The sequence below is a fragment of the Rhinopithecus bieti genome, unplaced genomic scaffold (genome assembly GCF_001698545.2).
Source record: "Rhinopithecus bieti isolate Rb0 unplaced genomic scaffold, ASM169854v2 scaffold_13174, whole genome shotgun sequence".
Lineage (NCBI taxonomy): Eukaryota > Metazoa > Chordata > Mammalia > Primates > Cercopithecidae > Rhinopithecus > Rhinopithecus bieti.
The window spans coordinates 665,158-684,602 of record NW_016807335.1 but is presented as its reverse complement, the minus strand read 5'-3'; the positions used below and the strand labels follow the sequence as shown (position 1 = coordinate 684,602).

The 19,445-nt window shown below is 41.3% G+C and overlaps 1 protein-coding gene across 3 annotated transcripts in view; it reads right to left on the bottom strand.

Moving 5' to 3' along the window:
- Window positions 1-12,814: 12,814 nt before the first annotated feature.
- Window positions 12,815-19,445, bottom strand: part of CPVL (carboxypeptidase vitellogenic like) — a 160,641-nt gene continuing 154,010 nt past the window's right edge. For all 3 annotated transcript variants that reach the window (XM_017881353.1, XM_017881352.1, XM_017881354.1), the window contains exon 13: window positions 12,815-13,065. In XM_017881353.1, coding sequence (XP_017736842.1) covers window positions 12,955-13,065 — 111 coding nt within the window. In that variant the 3' untranslated portion in view covers window positions 12,815-12,954. The remainder of the gene's footprint in view (window positions 13,066-19,445) is intronic.

Sequence of the window (19,445 nt, the reverse complement as noted above, 5' to 3'; positions counted from 1 at the left end):
CGCGATCCACCCGTCTCGGCCTCCCAAAGTGCTGGGATTACAGGCTTGAGCCACCGCGCCCGGCCTAAGCTAGATTTTTTTTTTAAAAAATCTATTTTTAAGGGCCTCACTGGCTCTGAAGAGGGAAACTAGGTCAAAATTTCCCTTAAAGGTGGATAAATAATTCTGTTTCACATAAAATGCCGTGAAATTGAAAAGATGACCAAACTCACAATTTCCCATTAGAAAATACCTCTGTTCACTCAACAATAAATATGAATGAACATTTACGAAGTGTCAGGTGCTCCACTAGGAGCTGTGAACACAGGACAGAACAAAACAGACAAAAGTACCTGTCCTCCTAGCTTTTCTTAAGGCTTTCTGGCATGAACTAAAACATCAATGAATTGTTAATATGAAAAACAAACTAGTGTTCTTCATTAAATGGGTGTAGTTGCCAATGTAATAAAAATTATAAGTTAAAAATACTATACCAAGAATTTCTGTGACACCAAGACCTCTGAAGGTCTTCACTACTATGCTGATTGTAATGAACAGAACTTGTATATCCATTTGTTCTAGGAAAGTGTTGGTTTCTCTGGATACCATCTCACCAAAGAAAAAAATATCTTTTCTGGGTAGATTCAGAAACAGAGCTGTAAATGATTCTGGCAGGATGAGCCTGGAAGGGAGACGACATTAACAACTGGAAAATGGCCTTGTTGCCAGAGGCTCCATATGATGGCATTAGAAGCCACATGATAGAATTAGATTGAGGTTATGTGCAGGTCTGGTTAAACTCAAGGCACCCATCAACTCCTTATGAATTGATTATAAGATAGCCATAGAGGCAGCTGAATGTACCTTTTATTATCTCAGGGAGGGAAGTCTTAGTTTGAAATCCAGTGTGTGGGGAGAGTGATAAGGAATCATGTCTACATTCCTAGATGACTACCATCCTACAATCCCACCCACCCATCCCTCAGTTTCCATCTTCAACCCCATAACACAGGACCCTCTCATTCTGAAAAATTTCAACCTAGAACATCCCCGTTGCTCCAGGGAAAGAGGAAAGAAGAACAGAAGAAGCAGTAGGAGGAGACAGAGGGAGGGTGGAAGGAAGTAATTCTGTGTTTGCAAGTGGTTTAGATGTTCTGGGAGGTGCCAGCTGAGATGCAGCTGCTTTTGTCCTCGGACATCCTCCCACCTGGGTGCCATTCTCCATCTGATGCTAATCATCTCCACCAAACTGCGGGTTGTTTGTTGGTGGTGATTGTGGAGTTTTTGGGTTTTTTTTCCTTATATTTCCCATTAATTTTGTCCTGGCTTAGGTTTGTTTTCCTTCTGGTAATACAAGTCTTGAATAAATTCATTTGTTGCTTATGGGCAAAAGCAAATCTAACACAGCCAAAGACATCTTCAGACCTTAAGAATGTTGGTTCACCTGTAAAATTTGTATCTACTCCAGGAACACTTAACAGAGCCCTCCCTTTTGGCTGTGAACATGTCCCTTCCACTTCTCCTGGGGCTAAGAGGACACCTCAGAACAGGTCCCACAGCTTCGTCAGAAAGAGCTATACCCAAAGGAAATGAAAGGATAGGAGGCTGCATCAGAGAAGAGTGTAGACTTGCTGTCTGATTTCTATTAAGTTCTTTCTGATTTTTTTTTTTAACTCAGGCACATGTTTATTTTCATGGTCAAAGAGTTATAATCTTGGACATTGAAAATAAATACATTCTATGTATTTTAATTTATGCCTGTACTCTTCAGTGAGTTTACTTGGTTTGAGCTCTGTTTCATTGTTTTACAAAATGGTCTGGCTCCTTTAAGAAGCCACAAGTTGTAGACATTGAATCAAGCTGAGTCATTCATCCAGAGAGAGAATTAGGAACAGCTGGGGGCAGCTACTAGTGGTAAAAGCAGAGGCCTGAGAGGAACAAAATGCCTCTCTAGGAAATGTTCCAATACTTCAACCCCAAACAGAGAGGGGAAAAATCTCACAGGCACCATCTTGCTAATGATGGCAAATCTCTGAGCACTGTGAAGCAAGGATGTTCGTGGACCGGAGACCAGACTCTGGCACCATGCAGCCAGGGGCCAGGAGGGGCTGTGTGGGCCAGCACACCGCCACAGGATCTTGGTCTTCAAAGGGTTTGGTGGCCCACGGGTCTCCCTTTTTATAAAATTCAGGGCTGCTGAGCACCCTCTGTGACCCTTGAAAGGGTCAATTGCCTCATTACCTCTTTGCCCCAGTTGTTGGAGCCAGTAAGAGAGAAACTGAATTTCAGTGAGTTAAAGGATGATATTAAAAGTTGCAGTATGATTAAGTGAAGACAACAGGATATGGTATTGTCTCTGGTGTGGAATAAATAGAATCTGCAAATAATGAAAGACTAGATAATAATACTGTGGTTATATCTGGGCTATGGGCATTTCAGCCATTTTTTGTGCTCTGTGTATTTATTTATATTTGTATGTGTTATGTCTGTCTTCTCAGCGTGGCATAAATACCCACATTTGGCCCATCCCTTTTTCAGTCAGTATTTTCTAAGCACATACTGTGTGCCTTGCACTCTGCTGGGGAAGCAGAGGAAGCGAGTCCCAAGGCTTTACCTTGAGCGACCACCTTCCTTGGCACTGAAATCACCAAGCTCTCCCTGGGGTGGCTGAGCTTCTCTTCTCAGGGCCTGGGCCCCTTGCTGGTCCTCAGTGCTGGTCGTGGACTCCGCCCAATACAAGTAAGATTCCTGGGCTGCCCTTTGCTCCAGCCCGGCTCAGATATCAGCTGTCAGGAAGGTCTTTCCTGGCCCCTCCAGGATCACACTCTCACCTCCCATCAGGCTTTACTCTCCTTACCCTGCTGAGATTTTCGTTGTAGCACTTAGCAATATGTCTTTCTGTATGCATGTAGATATGTGTGCATGTTGAACACTGACCTGTCACAGGAATGCACTGTCTTTGAGGAAGGGTCTTCAATCCTGTTCATTGCTGTATCTCCACCACGCAGAACAGTGGCACACAATAAGTCTTGTTGAACTGAAGTCAGGTGCTCTTCCTCAAGGGGAAAAGCTGTGTTATGTGTACTTGAATATGTAGAGAATGAATCCCGATCCACAAATGCAGGTGATAAGAAATGTGGTGTCTATTTTCTACAGTGATATTTTTAAAATTATGAGTTCCCACTCTGCTGGCACAGTGGGAAATTTCAGAGGGTCCTCTGCCAATCAGGCCATCACAGTGTGCCTGTTCCCAAAGTCCCTTCATGCCTGGCAGCCTTCTGCTGCTTCTGGGAAAGGCTGAAAACCTCAGTACCTGTGGCCCCTACTCCCCAGCTCCTCCACCTGGAAGCTCTTCCTCTCCCGGCTCTGGCCCAGACCTGGCCCCGGCCAGGAAGAAGAACCCGCCGAACTTGCTCCTTGCCTCAGCTAGGGGAATTACCTTTTAGTCTGACAATTCTTGCCTGTTTTTCCAAGCCATTCTGTTTCCTCAAACCCAATCCTCCCCTTGGGCTCTGGCTTTCTAGAAGACAAAAGCCAGGAATGCTCCCAGGGTCCTTCTGCATCTCATCCTCTGCTCACCTCCCTAAAGCAAGGCCACGGGGTCAGCTATACCTGCTCAAAAGGGGAATGAAGAAGGAAAACGGCAGTAAACTCTGACTAAAGGCAGAAATGTGCTTTCCCAGAGTTAGACAGATAATACACAGAAGAATATGATTATAAACGGGGTGGCCAAAGGGAACGGGGAAGGAGGGAGGCTTACTGGCTCTCTTATGCTTTTGAGTTGGGTCTCGAAGGCTGGGCAGGATTTCATTTGACAGAGCACGCTGAACAGAAAGGCAGGAGCAGGAAGAAAATAGAGGTGGTGTTTGCATGAAGGTAAATAATCTCATCTGACTAAACACATTTGAGCAGTGAGAAAATAAACCAAAAAAAGTAGGCTGGAGTCAGTTTATGGCAGGCCTTCAGAGCCAGGGTGTTTTGACGTCAACCTAAGTACTTGGCAGCCATTGAGTCAGAGTGAGTTGATTAGACTGCTGCATTAGAAAATGAAATAGCAACGCTGTCTAGGATGGATTAATGGCTGGGACTGGTGAAAGACTAGAGCAGGGATGCCTTTCAGTAGGTTGTGCAATCATCTAGAAACTGGAAGGAAAAGGAGGAGCGAGCTACAAAAGATACTGCTGAAGTAGAGTAAACAGACTTTGGCCACTGGGTGAATGTAAAAGAAGGACAAGAGAAAGCTGTTGATGGTAAGAATGTGGATGTTCTCGCAGACCAGGGAAAACGAAGAGAAGCTGCTGGTTTGCAGGAGGATAAGCAGGCTGGTCATGTTGAATCTGAGTTTCCATCAGGACAGCTGGAGCTATGGGCAGGGAGCTCAGAAGAGAGGCAGGACTTTCCCTGTGATAGGAAGAGAACATGGGTCATGATACTGTGGGAGTATGTGGTAGTGAAAAAAGAAAATTGAGGGATATGGTGTTGGGTTGCTTTGATCTTCTCAGTAAGGTAGGAGACAAGGCCATTCGCTGAGAGTAAAGGAAGCCACACTGTGTCATCTTGGAGTTTGAGAGTGGACACGGTTTGAAACAGCTGCACCAGTGAACAAAAAAGGTGTCAATTACTGAGGAACAAATGTGTAGACCTGTGCAACCTCAAGTGTTCTCTCACATAAATACAGAATCCTTTTATGGTGGTTTTATGAAATCTGTCCAGGCAGATGTGAGAAGTAATAGCCTTTAAATCGCAAATCTAGTTTGAGGCATGTATTATGTTTTATACTCTCTGATTTCTGATAGATAGCTCTCTCTTTCTTATTGTTATGCCATTTATTAGCAATTTGTCCATTTTATAAATTTATCAAGATGCTAGAATCCCTCAGCATGGTACACATGGAAACGTAGCAACCAGTCATTGCCAGCTGTCATGGTATATTTCCTGGTGTTGAACTTCAGTCCGCAGAGACGCTTGTCATCATCACCTGCTGTCTACTCCAAATGCCAAGTTGTTTTCTTCACTTGGTGGCTTTGGACAGAGTGGGAGAAGTGGCTCATCACAAAGACCAGCAGCACCTTGGGCTTCAAAGGTGGGGGTTACACCTGCACCTGGGGCTAGGGAGAAAGGGGCAAGCCTAACATTCATCTCACTTTCTGGGGTGGTACAAAACGTTGCTGCTGGTGGCTTGAGAACTCATCCCATTTCACCTCCTTTTGGTCTTTTCCAAAGCTTCCCACACCTTCCTTGTTCTCTGTATTCTCATCTCTGTTTTCACTTTATGGTATCTGCTGTTGGGGATCTAAGGATTTGTTTGGAGTGAGAAGTAGGGGAGAGTAACACAAACCTCTCTGCATTCTCAGCCTTACCAGCATTTTCTTTACTAAAAGACAACTCCATTGGAGTTGTTGGCACTGGTAGTTTTAAGCCACCTGGTTTCAGTTTACATAACCGAGTATGTCCTTATCACACAGGATTACTGAATTGTTTTTCTCTTCCTTTAATGCTTCTACATTGAATATGTGACTATCAGCTCTTTTTTTTTTTTTACTCTACTCCAGCCCAAGAAGAGAAAAACATTCCACTGAAGGGTAGGAAATGGCAGAAAATTTGGAACCAGGGCTCAGAATCGCATGCTTCCCAGGGTGGTGCACCTTTCTCTTCTGACTGTCCAGTGAGGGAGGAATGTGGCCTAGAAGCAAAGCCACATGGAGCTTCTTTTACTTATGAGGCCAAAACAGAATTGCATTTCTCATTCCTTAAGAAACTAGAACTCTTAAGGAATTTTCTGAGGCTCTAGCCTAACAAATATTAACATTTTTCAGGGACAGAGGAGCTCATTTGAGGGAACCATGACTGATAAGAGATTCCTTTTCCTCTGCCCTAACAAGGAAGACACATTGTAGTGGAATTTTACCCTGAACAAACTACCTCATCGGAGTAAACAAAATCCACCCTTCATCAAGATCAGCTTCCGTTTTCCAGGGCAACATCACTCCAAACCTTTTAAGATAGAATCTACTTTTTTTTTTTTTTTTTTTAACTTTTGTTTATTTTTGCCCCAAAGCCTTCGGCATTGTCCTCCAGTGAGTCACACTGTGGAGCCATTTCAAAATGTCCTCCTTAAAGAATGTTTCTCTTCCCAGGGGAGATGGGAAATTGGTCAATGACAGCATGTTCTGGCATGTTACCGTGCAATGTGTGAGGATTTTAGTAAGGAAATGCCATTTCACACGCCACCAAGGCCACTTGATGGATGGGCTTGCAGGAAGACAGCCTTCTAGATCTTTCCTGGCTTTACAGAGACAAGATGGGAAAACTAAAGCAGGCTATTAGGGGTTTCTTCCAATCAGCATAATATGGGAATCAATCCTTCTACTCTCCCATGATGGAAGTTTAGGGCAGTCATTTGCAAATTCAGATTTTGCAACAAAATAATTAAATCTTCATGGGATGGAAGGCAAAAATAAGAGAAGGCAGATACTGGCATGTTTGGAGCCTTATCAGGCTCCAGCACAGTAATGCTGATGCCCAGGCCTGTACCAGTGATAGATACTGTCTTCCCCTGGAAGGTCTCCAGTCTCACCCCCACTCCTTGGTTTGGAGTAATTAGTCATCCTCTGTCCTCTGTTCTCAAAGCACTTTGGACCTTCATCTATTAAAGTAGGTGGCACACTGGGATTATTTATGCAGTGGTCACCAGCCTCCCCTTCATAAGCGCCTGTTCCCATTTAGAGCATCTCAGTGGCAGAGGAGTTGGATAGATTTGTCTTCATATCTTCAGCACCCAGAGCAGGTCTTCAAGATTAACATGGCACATCCTGCTGTAAGATGGAAGCGTGACTGAGCCAGGAGTCCAGGGCAATTTCTGTTCCTGGTTCTGAGTGTCTAGATTTTCCTATTCTTCTCACACAACATACCCCCATACTTGCAGGTCTCTCAGGCACTTCTTTTGCTCCCTTTGACTCAGGTATGAAAATTTAAAGTATCATCAAACATTAGTAGGTGTACAAGTGAATTTTGATTGTAAACATTCACTGGGAAATTAGGGAAATTAGCAGTGTGTATTCCCACTACATGTCAAAATGTAGAGACTGGCTTTAATATTTTTACTGAGCTTTGATATCTGCATACGGTGGATGTTTTTTGGCTCCTGGCTGCACAACATCCAGGCTCCCTTTCTTCTAATGATAATGCCCTGGGTTTGTTTTGTTTTTTTGGTGGGGGGCAATTGTCTCTCCTGCACTGGGTGCAGTCCTGACGACACTGAGTTCAAGGTGGCCCACCTCCCTCCTCAGCCTGGGATGAGTTATGAGTGGCTGCCACTGGCTGTGGTGTGGGATTGGTGAGAGCAAGTTTTTACATTTGAATTTTTTGCAATAAACAGCTCTTTCTTTTGCAATTTGAAAATTAAAGATTTAAGAAAAAGATTAACATTTGCCCAAAAGACCCGGCTAGATGCAGTGAAGTTTCCTGTGAATCTGTGTGATCGGCAGCCACAGCCCTGGCTTGCTGTCCTCACACACACAGCGCCCAGGGGAACGCAGACAGCCCGCGTCATACTCCTGAAGTTGCCAAAAATCCCTTTAAAATGATTGGGCAGATGTCTTTTCTTGGGTTTGAGCGGATACAAATCACAGCAGTCTGCTTTTAATTCTTAGGCTCGGTGTCTTAGGGGCAACAAAATCAATCCCTTTCAGGTTGGTTTTCTGAATGTTTTTTAAATCTTCAGAATTTTAGTAACAATAACTGCTGCAATATGCAAGAAAAAGTAAACACATCTGTGCAGGTAGCTATAATTCACCCCAGGGCACACACTTCCTGTGTGATGGTGGAGTTAAACAGGCCACTCCCAGTCATCTCTGCAGCTGGCCCTGACCACCAGCGGTCAACCCCTCAGGCCCAGCATGGAGAATGAAATGGTTTCTGAGCTTAGAGCCAGAGGCTTACATGGCACAAAATGGACACAGCCCAGGCCCATATGTCATTAGCAGTAAGAGTGGCGGGGCGGGGCGGGGGGAGCTGTTATTCACAAGAAGAAACAAAGGGAACACCAGACTTTCCTCAGGAAATCAGGGTTTAAGTCAAGCAGCTCACCACAAGATCTTAGCCTTGGTTTCTGGTCTTACCTGTCATATTTTTGGTGGCATTAGAAAAGATAACTTGGGAACTTCACATCAATCAATAATTAAATCAAAGCTCTTAGTACTTTCCAGAGAATCTCAATTCAAATTTACATTAGCCCCTCTTGGGTCTCCAGAGCAGATACTGCGTCAAAAAGTTACCAAGGATCTGGTTTACACCACTTTCAAAGTAAAGCCCATTATTAATGACAGTACAGACCCTAACGCCTACCCACTGATAGGCGAGGAAGAGCTGAGGGATCAGGAGCAGGGTGCCTGATGGGAAGAGAATGGGGTTGAACAGAGACCCACTTTGATTCCTGGTGGGCTCTGCCCATCTGCTGTGGAAACTCAGGGGTGTGTGTGCGTGTGTGTGAGGGTGTCTTTTCTTTCTTTCATAGAAAAGAAAGCATCATATATTGTTAGATGCCTTGCGTTTTTTTTTTAATAATATAACGAAATTGGAACAAAGTTTAAGGCTGCTTTTAGACTTTCTGTCATCTCAAACAGTGGTCTCCAAATCTTTTTGCTGTCAACTTTATTATGAAATACATATATATAATATTAATTTAATATAAATGATATTCCACTTTGATTAAAATTTCATAAAGTTAATATTGCTTAATACAGCAGTGCGCATGATTGATACCTCTATAAAGTAAATAATTATATGTAAGCCTATATATTATAAATGATATTATGATATATATTTTTATATGAATAATAAAAATATATATACATTATAAATATGGTTCTACTATTTTATTATAATTATATAACATTAATCTATATAATTATAAGAATGTATATTATGTGATATATTATAAATAAACATGTTATAAATATATCATATATAAAATGATTTCATTTATAAAGTATAATCATTTTGCCACTACTGTAACTCAACAATATTTGAAATTTACGAAGCGAAACTGCAAAAGGATAATGGGTAAATTTTTAAATACTTTAATTTTAAAAAATTGCAATTTGATTTTTATCATGCGCATAAAAAAATGCTTTCTATAAATATTACTGTTAATATCTTCGATAGGACCAATGTGTTGAATATGCCTTGTCATTTTCAAAAAGTCCTGAGTTACCCTTTTGTCATATAGCCATTCAAATGTCTGGCTATACATACAGTTTATTTTAATGCTTGGTTTCAAAGTCCATCAGAGCTGAAAAAGACACTTAACAGAGATATGTAGATTCAATAGAAGAAATGCCTCACCAGATGAGCTTTAGTAATTCCCAAAACTTATTTTTCAGTCTCATCTGTTACACAGAGACAACTGTTGAAATTTTCTTTGCTTTTAATGGTTTTTTAGTTTTGTTTTTGTAATGTGCATATAGTAAGATGGGAACATTTCCAAACATCTGTTTTCAAAAGGCTCTTGCCATAGATTCAATTTCTTTAGAAAAGAAGTTAACTTCCTCACTAATTAATTTCACTAAGTGAAAATATCAACTCTACCTTGAAAAGATGGATTGTGTGTTTACTTTAAAAAATATATCTGCTAGGCAACATATTAACAATCGCCACTTGCCATGACAGCATGTCTGCAATGCTTGTCTTTTTGTCAAAGAAAGGATCCAGGACTCAACCTCAGGTTCCACAACTCCTTTAAATGCACTACCATGAGATAAGCAGTGTAGTACAGGAGTCCCCCTTGACCACTGGCCATCAAATTGCAGTGTTATAATCATCCTACTCTTTGAAAGGCTTTGTATTTATGTAACTAATCACATTGGTAACATCCTACATGAATGTCAATTGCAATTATTGACAATACGCTAGATGCGGAACCGTGAGAAGATGCTTTGGTGGACCTCCTCCATGTGCCTCTCCCTCTTTGCAGATGTTGTCTGCCTACAGCAACTGCAGTCACATAAGACATCTGACTGTGTCATGTCTGTACTGAGGGAGGGCATCATGAGAATCCAGCATTACATACTAGGAAATCTTAATTGTGTTCTCATTTTGAAATGAAGCAAATATAGACAGACATTCTGGTATTTTCTCTTTGGACTATAACAGATTGTCTTGAACATCTATGGAGGGCTTGCAGTGTACTTGGATAGTCTCTACACAAAGGACTCTCTACAATTAAATCCAAAAATAGTTTTTCTTTAGTTTCCCTTTCTTCTAAAGTAAAATACTTGCCAGATTCAATCTTTTCCTTTCTTCTTCTAAATTAAAATACTTGCCAGATTCAATCTTCATAGAACTGTATCCTCAAATGAGTTGGCTAGGGTTGCTCCTGGAAGGTCTGGCAACTTGTGCCCCCACCACCACCTCAGCGCTCCCCACTGGCCTCTTACCTGGGTCAGGGTGATGATAAAAATGAAATCTACAATTTCCATGTATTGAGCTATTATCCTGTGCCACTCCCTATGCTAAGCGCTCTAGAAAGATAGTCAATTCTCTTTATCCACTGTAGCTATGTTCTATAATGTCTATGCAGACAGAATTAGCAAATTCTGAACCATTGCTTCTAAGGGAAATATAGGTTTAGGTTCCTTCAAGCTTGTGGGTCACAACATTCTTGTCAACTGATCAATACATAACCTTAAGTGTGTTTCTTAGTCACCTTTAAAATGTTGATTCATTAATGTGGAACTCAGGGCCAACAGCACTTTAACTCATGCCTGAAAAAAACAAAATACCTGCTTGTATTTTCTCTGTAAGTCGCTTCACAGTCTTCTCGCACACTGGTCAGTACTTCAGCACTGTGGTTGAGGCCATTTTAAACAGCAAAATCAGCCACCAAAAAAGCCCAAAAAAATGTAGCACTAAAAAAGCCCAAAAAAATGTAGCACTAAACAGACTTAGAAAAGGACAATTGGTCTGGGCGTGGTGGTTCACGCCTGTAATCCCAGCACTTTGGGAGGCCAAGGTGGGAGGATCATATGAGATTAGGAGTTCAAGACCAGCCTGACAACATGGCAAAACCCCATCTCTACTAAAAATACAAAAATTAGCTGGGCTTGGTGGCGTGCACCTGTAATCCCAGCTACTTGGGAGGTTGAGGCAGGAGAATTGCTTTAATCCAGGAGGCAGAGGTTGCAGTGAGCCGAGATCACACCACTGCACTCCAGCCTGGGCAACGGAGCGAGACTCCATCTTAATAAGAAAAAAGCAAACAAACAAACAAAAAAACAAAGAAAAAGGCGATTGTTTACAGTATGAAAGCTGAAACAAGAAGGCAGAGTGTCTCCTCCTTTGGCCCCAGCTGGGAATGTGTATGCTGGGCAACTGAAATTTTTTGCCACTCTGTACATGACCTCAAAAGAGCAAGTGTATTGATATTGGGGTTACAAATACATTTTTTAGCAAGTAGACTTCATTTGCAAACATAGAATTCTCGAATAATGAGGATCGACTGGGTCATCTCATAGTACCCTTATAAATAGGTACTACCCTAGTGACATGTGAACCTAAAAGAACCTCAGAAGTCTCTTCTTCTGGCTACCTTCCTTGAGTATTTGGGAGGCTGGTATGGTGAAGTGACTTCTCCTAAAACGTCCAGCGCATGTGTGACCCATATGAAACTAAACCTAGGTCTCCCAGCCAGTCAGTGCCCTTTCCAGTACATAGTTATGGGACATGGGACCAAATACAGCTAATTTAACTTGCAGATGGGACTACATGGAAAACTTCTTGCATCCTACCCTGCCCCAGTTTATTCTCTGCAATAATTAAAATCTGCTTTTGATCAGAATATTTGATTTAATGACTTCTAGGACATGGGTACAATGAACACTTTAAAAAGGAAGATCACAAACCTGAATGAAATCAGGCACAAAATGAGAAATTAAAATAATAAACTCCATAAAATATTTGCCACAAGAACAGGCTTTGACTTTTTAAATTTAATTCTCCACTGAGCCAATTCATAGATGGGTAATATGAGAAGGAAGTGATGTGGAAAAATCCACACATCTTGTAGAATTTCAAAGAGATGAGAGCACATGATGCATAAATCGAAAAGATGTGCCAGGATATGATATTTTAGTTAGAAAACTGCTAATGAATGTATATTTATAAAGGTATATATTGATGCCAGCTTATCTTAATTTTTTTGATATTCTAACAATGATACAAAATTAGGTTGTTCTTTAGTTGGGGAAAAGAAGTAGAGAATTTGAAGCCCAAATTAAAATGGCTCTTATAAATAATGTTGTAGCCTGCAGGCTCTTTGAGAAGTGTGTGCACCTCAAACTCAAAGAAGGAAAAAGAAAACGAAAAGGCAAAGATTAAGCTGGTTCTCTGCATAAGAGCCTCTGCTTATCAAGAATTGGTTCATCATTACTTTTATATATAAGATTTTTATTTCAAAGAATTCTTTTGTTCTAAAACTTTATACATTTGAGAATCTTTTCCCCAAAACGATTATAGCTTCATCCATTTATCTGGGATGATAACTGAGCTATTCTTATCCAATAATATTTCCAAACACCTTCATATGCATGGCATGCCAAACTTCTGTTACTGGCAGAAAAAGATGCTGTTACAGCTTTGTTTGTTACAACTGCACTTTTCACTTACTCTTAGAAGAAATTAAAAATTCCTATTCAAGACCCTAAATTTTCATTTATACCTCTTGTCTCAGTGTCACATCATCCATTCCTTTCATCCTTTAAGTTAAATCATGTAAATCTTACTCATGTACTCATGTTAATTTTATAATAAACCATCTCCCCCCAAAACAAAAGCTCACTTGTTTCAAAGATAATTTTATTGATGAAAAAAATCTTGCAGATATGAAAAGATAATTTTCTTATTCCTATGACATTTTCTGTTTTTACAATTTTCTTTTCAGCAATGAAAACCTCTAATGTTCTCTTTTGGGAAGGTAGTTTATCCAACATAAGGATCCCATCCTCTTCCATAAATGAATCGATTAATCATGTCAAAAGCTCTCAGAGGCTGGTCATAGGGTAAAATATGTCCTCCACCTCGAATAATTACCTTAAAAAGAAAAAGTAAAAGAACGGAAATTTAGAGAAATGGATATTCTAAATACATGGAAAGTTTTCATTCAGATTAAACTCTATTTAAAACTCACATGAAATACAGAACATACTCTCTCAATGCATGCCTTTGGATAGGCTTTAATAATAGGCATGTTAAGGTAGAAAAGTTTTAAAACTTAGTTAATTTTACGCAAAGTTGTGTTCATTTCTCATGAGTGTAAAAATTGAAAATTATTCCTTGTCTTTTTCCTCTTCAGAGTGATCTGCCTACTCCCAGCAGTTGGGAGTGCTGGGCTGAAGGTGTTACCTGGTGAGGCCCACCTCCAGCCCACTACTTCTGGGGTATGTCAGGTCTGCCTGCAATGGGGTGGATTGTCTACTTAATTCCACCCTTCAGTTAGCCAGCCCAATTGTCCCTCACACTGAGCCATACCTTCCATCTTAGCCTTTATCAGTAATAAAGGGGAAATTTTGGTTCTCAAAAAAAATTAAAAAACCAAAACATCCTTGACTGAGGCAGGAAGATGACCTGAGCCCAGGAGTTGGAGGCTGCAGTGAGCTAGGATCATGCCACATGGACTGCACTCCAGCCTGGGTGACAGAATGAGACCCCATCTCTTTAAAAAAAAAAAAAAAAAAAAAAAAAAACCTTGACACTTGAAATAAAAGAAAGTCATGTTTTGAGCAGCATAGAGTTAGAACATTCTTTTTTTTTTCTAATATTGGATTATAAAATATTTTAAAACATAGCAAATTCAAAAACAATTCATATAGTGATGGTTTTGAGTCTCTCCTGAACATTCACTTTACTTGCTTTCTCACATAAGGGTGCCTCTATCCATCCCACACCCATCCATTAATCCATCTTATCTTTTTGACACATCTCAAAGTAAACTGGGCACATAGCGCACTTCCCGCAAACACTTCAGCATCACATTATTCGTCAGAGTTCAATATGTGTTAACAGATTTTCTTCTTTTGAGTCAAGACACAATAAAATGCACTAGTCTTAAGTGTAGACTCACCACTTCTGACAAATGCATACACCTATGTAACCCAAGCCCTTGTTGGGTGATGTAAAGCATTCCTAAAACATCTCTAATGACGAGTTCAAATCAACAAAAGGGGACTGGTCTCTACTCATCAAGCCTCTAGCATCAACTAATATTCCAAGTAGAGGGAAACGGGAAGCTGTCATGATTCAATGCCAAAAGAGCAAGGACTGACACTGAGGGTTGGGAAGTTACATGCAGCAGAGGTCAGCCTGGCTTGAGATGCCTTGTTCCATATGTGGAGAATGGACAGGAGGTACCAGTGCATGAAGTGAATAAACATATGCAAAAAGGGCATCACTTTCAGTAACTTCTAGCTGCTGAATCACAATCAGCAATTAAAGGTCACTTTCACAAGGCCCTTCCTAAGAGGTTGGGTTCTTTTACTTGTCTCAATCTGAAGGAAACTGAGGCAGAAAAAGTATATTTAGACAGTGCATTTATTATATTGAAAATCTGCCCCTACCTCCCAACACATTCCATCTTACAACCTTGATGTGCGGTAAGTAGGATTAACACTATTAGATGATACTTACCTTGCAGCTCTCAGCTATACAAGCTGTGCACTGCACAACTGCAGGGAGCACCATTCACATGAGCATTGAGATGACTGAGCTATTTGGAATTATTTAGTGGCTTGTCCAAGTCACATAACTGTAAGTGAGATAACTAGCTAGAACCCTGACTTCTGATGCAAACACCGGTGTGGTGTTTTTAATCAAATCCTAGTACTCACACAATCATTCCTTATCTTTGAACTGAACTTCGCAGCTTAGTCATGGAACATTTTTATTCACCTCTCAATAGCCCTCTGAGGTTTATTGATGAAAAAAAAAAATCTTGCAGATACAAACATAATTTTCTGTATTTTTGTATTTCACATATTACAGTGAGGGAGGCAGATTTCATTTGCAGATATGGGACCTGCAAATGTGAAACTTGTGTTTTGCTGCAGTTGATCAAAGGTCATGTGTGCCTCACTGCAATGACAGCGAAACCTATCGACCATTTGTGTGCAAGCTTGCAACTGGAAACCCAACATGCCCACTTTTTATCACAAACTGAAAGTAAACATGTGTGACAAGAACCCCTTCATAGGACTCTATAGGGAAACTTTTGCCGCCCCGTAATCCCAGGCTAGACATTGCTTCCTGCAGATTTTCATCCGTATCTCTGGCCCTGGCAGGAATCTGATGAGTGATTGCTGTGCAGCTTCAGCTCAGCTGAGGACACTTAACAAAGTCCTATGTGTGACAAAACCCAGCTGCTTCAACTGGAAATGAGTTTGGCAGCAATGATCCGGAACAGCAATAAATTGAATATCCGAGAGCTAAAGGTCATCCTGCCCCAGAACCAGTGCTGTAGCTGACAAAGGATAAACAAAGAATAGCACAGTGCTTCACAGCCCGGGCTCATAAGTCAGAGTGCAGGAGCGTGGCGAGAGGCACTGCACGTTGTGTGACCTGGGCAAGGAACTTAACCTCACTGAGTCTCAGGTTCCTTTACTTTACAATTGGGAAACAAGTATTACCTCGTGGGGTAGTTGTGAGTTATGTGAGAAGTTAGTGGAATAATGTCCCTGGAATATTTAGTACAGTGCCCGACCTGGGATGGTCTTCAGTAAATATTGGTCATTTTCATTATTCTTCCAACACTTATCTATATTCAAAATCCAAGATCAAAATGCCTATATCAGGAGGATCGCTTGAGTGCAGGAGTTTGAGGCTGCAGTGAGCTGATTGAGCCACTGCACTCCAGCCTGGGCAACAAAAGGAGATCCCATCTCTAAGTATAAATCAATAAATATATATGTATATATGCCTATGTGAACCTAACTACCCTAGAACATGGTGTTCCTACATTTTCATAAAAAACCTTGGTTTAAAAAGGTTGTTTAAAACAATGGTTCTTGGCTGGGTGCAGTGGCTCACGCCTGTAATCCCAACATTTTGGGAGGCTGAGGTGGGTGGATCATTTGAGGTCAGGAGTTTGAAACCAGCCTGGCCAAGATAGCGAAACCCCATCTCTACTAAAAATTAAAAAAAAAAAAAAAATTAGCCAGGTATGGTGATGCATGCCTGTAATCCCAACTACTGGGGAGGCTGAGGCAGGAGAATCACTTGAACCCAGGAGTCAGAGGTTACAGTGAGCCAAGATGGCACCACTGCACTCCAGCCTGTGTGACAGAGCGAGACTCCACCTCAAAAACAAACAAAAAAACAAACCAATGGCTCTCAGACTTGAACGTGCATAAAAATACCTGAGCTCATTAAAAGAGATCGTGAGGCGTCACCTCCAGACTTTCCAGTTCTGAAGGTCCAGGACAGGGCCTAAGAATTTGCATATCTAACAATTGCAAAGCAATGCTGATGCTGTTGTTCCAACTACTTGTTGAGAACTACTGTTGATAATTTTTTCTATTCTGTGGCAAACCAGGGAATTCTCTGTTTACATCAAGGTAATTTCATTAAGACCTACTCATGAATACAAGTAGAAATTTGTTTAATACCTACTCATGACCTCACTTCCTGGGCATCCAGTCTCCTGGTATTTATTCACACACACGCACACTCACACACACCTTCCCTGTCCATAATTATCAAGTGGTGAAGGAGAGCTGAAGGGGTCAGGTGTTCTTACTCTTCCTCTCAGTGACCTACCTGACCCTGGTCCAATTTCTGAGCTGCCATGTGTAATGACCCAATGACATTGTAAATTGTGTCATTAAGATTGGGGGAAAAGAAAGCTCGTTAAGGAACAAAGGTTGTTTCACATGCCACAAAATTCCCAAACAAAACATATTCTCTCAAGCAGATTCACATACAGCATTTTACTGATCTTAACTTCAAAAATAAATACATTTTGAGTGTGGAAAATAAACCACTTTGTCATTTATAGTCAAGCCACTCAGCATTCACAAATCAAAGATACAGATCACTCGGCAGCTTTTAGAGGTGAGTAACAAAATGTGGCGGGGCTGTAATTACGTATTTAAATGTGACAATATTAATCTCAGGGCTCCCTGAATAGAACTGTCTATTTTGGGTGCCTCCACACTACAGCTGCAGCCTCTAACCTCATGTGTTCCAGATGTTCCAGGGGGTCACAAGTGTGTCATGAATTTCAACAGGGTTATACAAACACTTTAAAGCTTCATTCCACTTTATTTTTTAGAAAACGATATAATTCTCCCTGGAACTAGAAACACAGACCCGCCAGTAAAGGTTTCCCAGTTATGCCCGTTTAGATGACAGAAAAGAAAGGGAAGTTCACAGTGGGCTTGTTGACGTAGATGTGTCAGGGGAAGCTTCTTGGGGGTCTTGAAGGAGATCACTGGACGGAGAGTGCTGGGTGGGGTGGGGGTGGAGGGATCACCGCAGACAGAGGAAACTGCGTGAAAATGCTGGGGCTGTGAAGCTGTGGGCACGTGCAGCACAGGGATCACCGCAGACAGAGGAAACTGCGTGGAAATGCAGGGGGGCATGGAAATGCGGGGGGCGTGAAACTGTGGGCATGTGCAGCAGAGGGATCACCGCAGACAGAGGAAACTGCGTGGAAATGCAGGGGCTATGAAGCTGCGGGCACGTGCAGCAGTCTGTGTGTCGTCCCATTCGTGCGGGAATAGAGGGAAACAGAAGAGACAGATGAACAGGCAGACACTAGCGGGACCATGTGATGCCCCAAGTGACATGCTGGGATGGGTGGACCTTATCTTGACGGGCTTTAAAAGCAACCGTGGTAAAACACACTAACATAAAATGACCACTTTAACCATTTTAAAGTGTACAATTCGGTAGTATTTAGTATATTCACACTATCTAGTTGCAGAATATTTTCATCACCCCGAAGGAAACCCATATACATCAGTAATCACTTCCCACTCCCCTCTCCCCAACAGCCCCTGGCAACCATTAATCTGCTTTCTGTCTCTATAGACTTGCCTATTCTGGATATATCCTAGAGGGTTTTAAGTAGGGTAGTGACGTGCTTATGTTTGCATTGTAGAAAAATGACTTAATGTCTAAGGAGGAGGCTAATTTGGAAGGGAGTGATACTGGCATAAGGAGGCAAATTAGGAGACTACCAAATCAGGTGAGAGGATGTCGGCTCATGGGAGAGACGGGGAGAAGGGAAAGGAGAAGAGGTAAGGTGGAACCAACAAAATCAGTGATTAATCCGATATAAAGATTAAGTGAGACTTTCTCTACCCATCCCCAACACATGCTCCCCATTTCAGGCTTCTGACATGGGCAAATTTGCAAAGGTGGTGCTACTCACCAGGAAAGAAAAGAGCCACATGGGAGCTGCAAGTTTGGGAGGCAGAATATGTAGGATTGGTTTATTGTTTCTGCTTTCCAGTATAGAATGAGGCATACCCTCAAGAGAATCTTGCTTGTTGTGGTTTCTGATTTACATGGAAGTTCTTTTCACTACTTTTATTCCATTCCACATTTACTAAATCTTATATTTTAGTTTGCTTTCAGACGCTAACTGTAAGTAGAAATAAAGTAAACAGCATTCAAATAAAAATATATTGAAAAGGAACTTGGGAATGAGAATAAAAAATAAGCCAAAGCTTGTTAGCAGACACTTCCTAACAAAGAATGCAATAAGTCACTTTTGAAAGAATGAAAAAACAGAGCAGAGATCAAGGCTGGGAGCTGCTTCAACAGCACTCAGGGAGACGATTCTTGAGGTCTCCCACTGTACATTTCTGGTGTAGCAAATGGTTATTATTGAATAGAAGGAGAAAAGGAGCTTCTAAGTGCTTCAGGAGACCCACATGTAGCCATCATAATGGTATACATTCCTAGAGCAGTTAAAACCTTTGGTGCTCCTTTACAGCATCCCCAAGGGGTTTCCTATGTACACCATCTTAAACAGTTGCAACAATACTGTTTGTAATTTAGGACTTCCGCTTCTGACTGTGACACAATAGCCTGTATCAAACCAACCTCATTCCATAGAAAACAATATAAGCTGAATTAAAAAGAAAATAAGCTCTTTAGAGGTATCAGAGAGCAACCAAGCCTTGAGACAGGCCACGATTGTAGAGAAAAGAGAATTACAAGGAAGTGAGCCTAACATTTTGTGCTGCTTTTCCCTTTGGGAAATTCACCAATTTTAAAGCTTCTCAGTTAGAATGGCAATCATTAAAAAGTCAGGAAACAACAGGTGCTGGAGAGGATGTGGAGAAATAGGAACACTTTTACACTGTTGGTGGGATTGTAAACTAGTTCAACCACTATGGAAAACAGTATGGCAATTCCTCAAGGATCTAGAACTAGATGTACCATATGACCCAGCCATCCCACTACTGGGT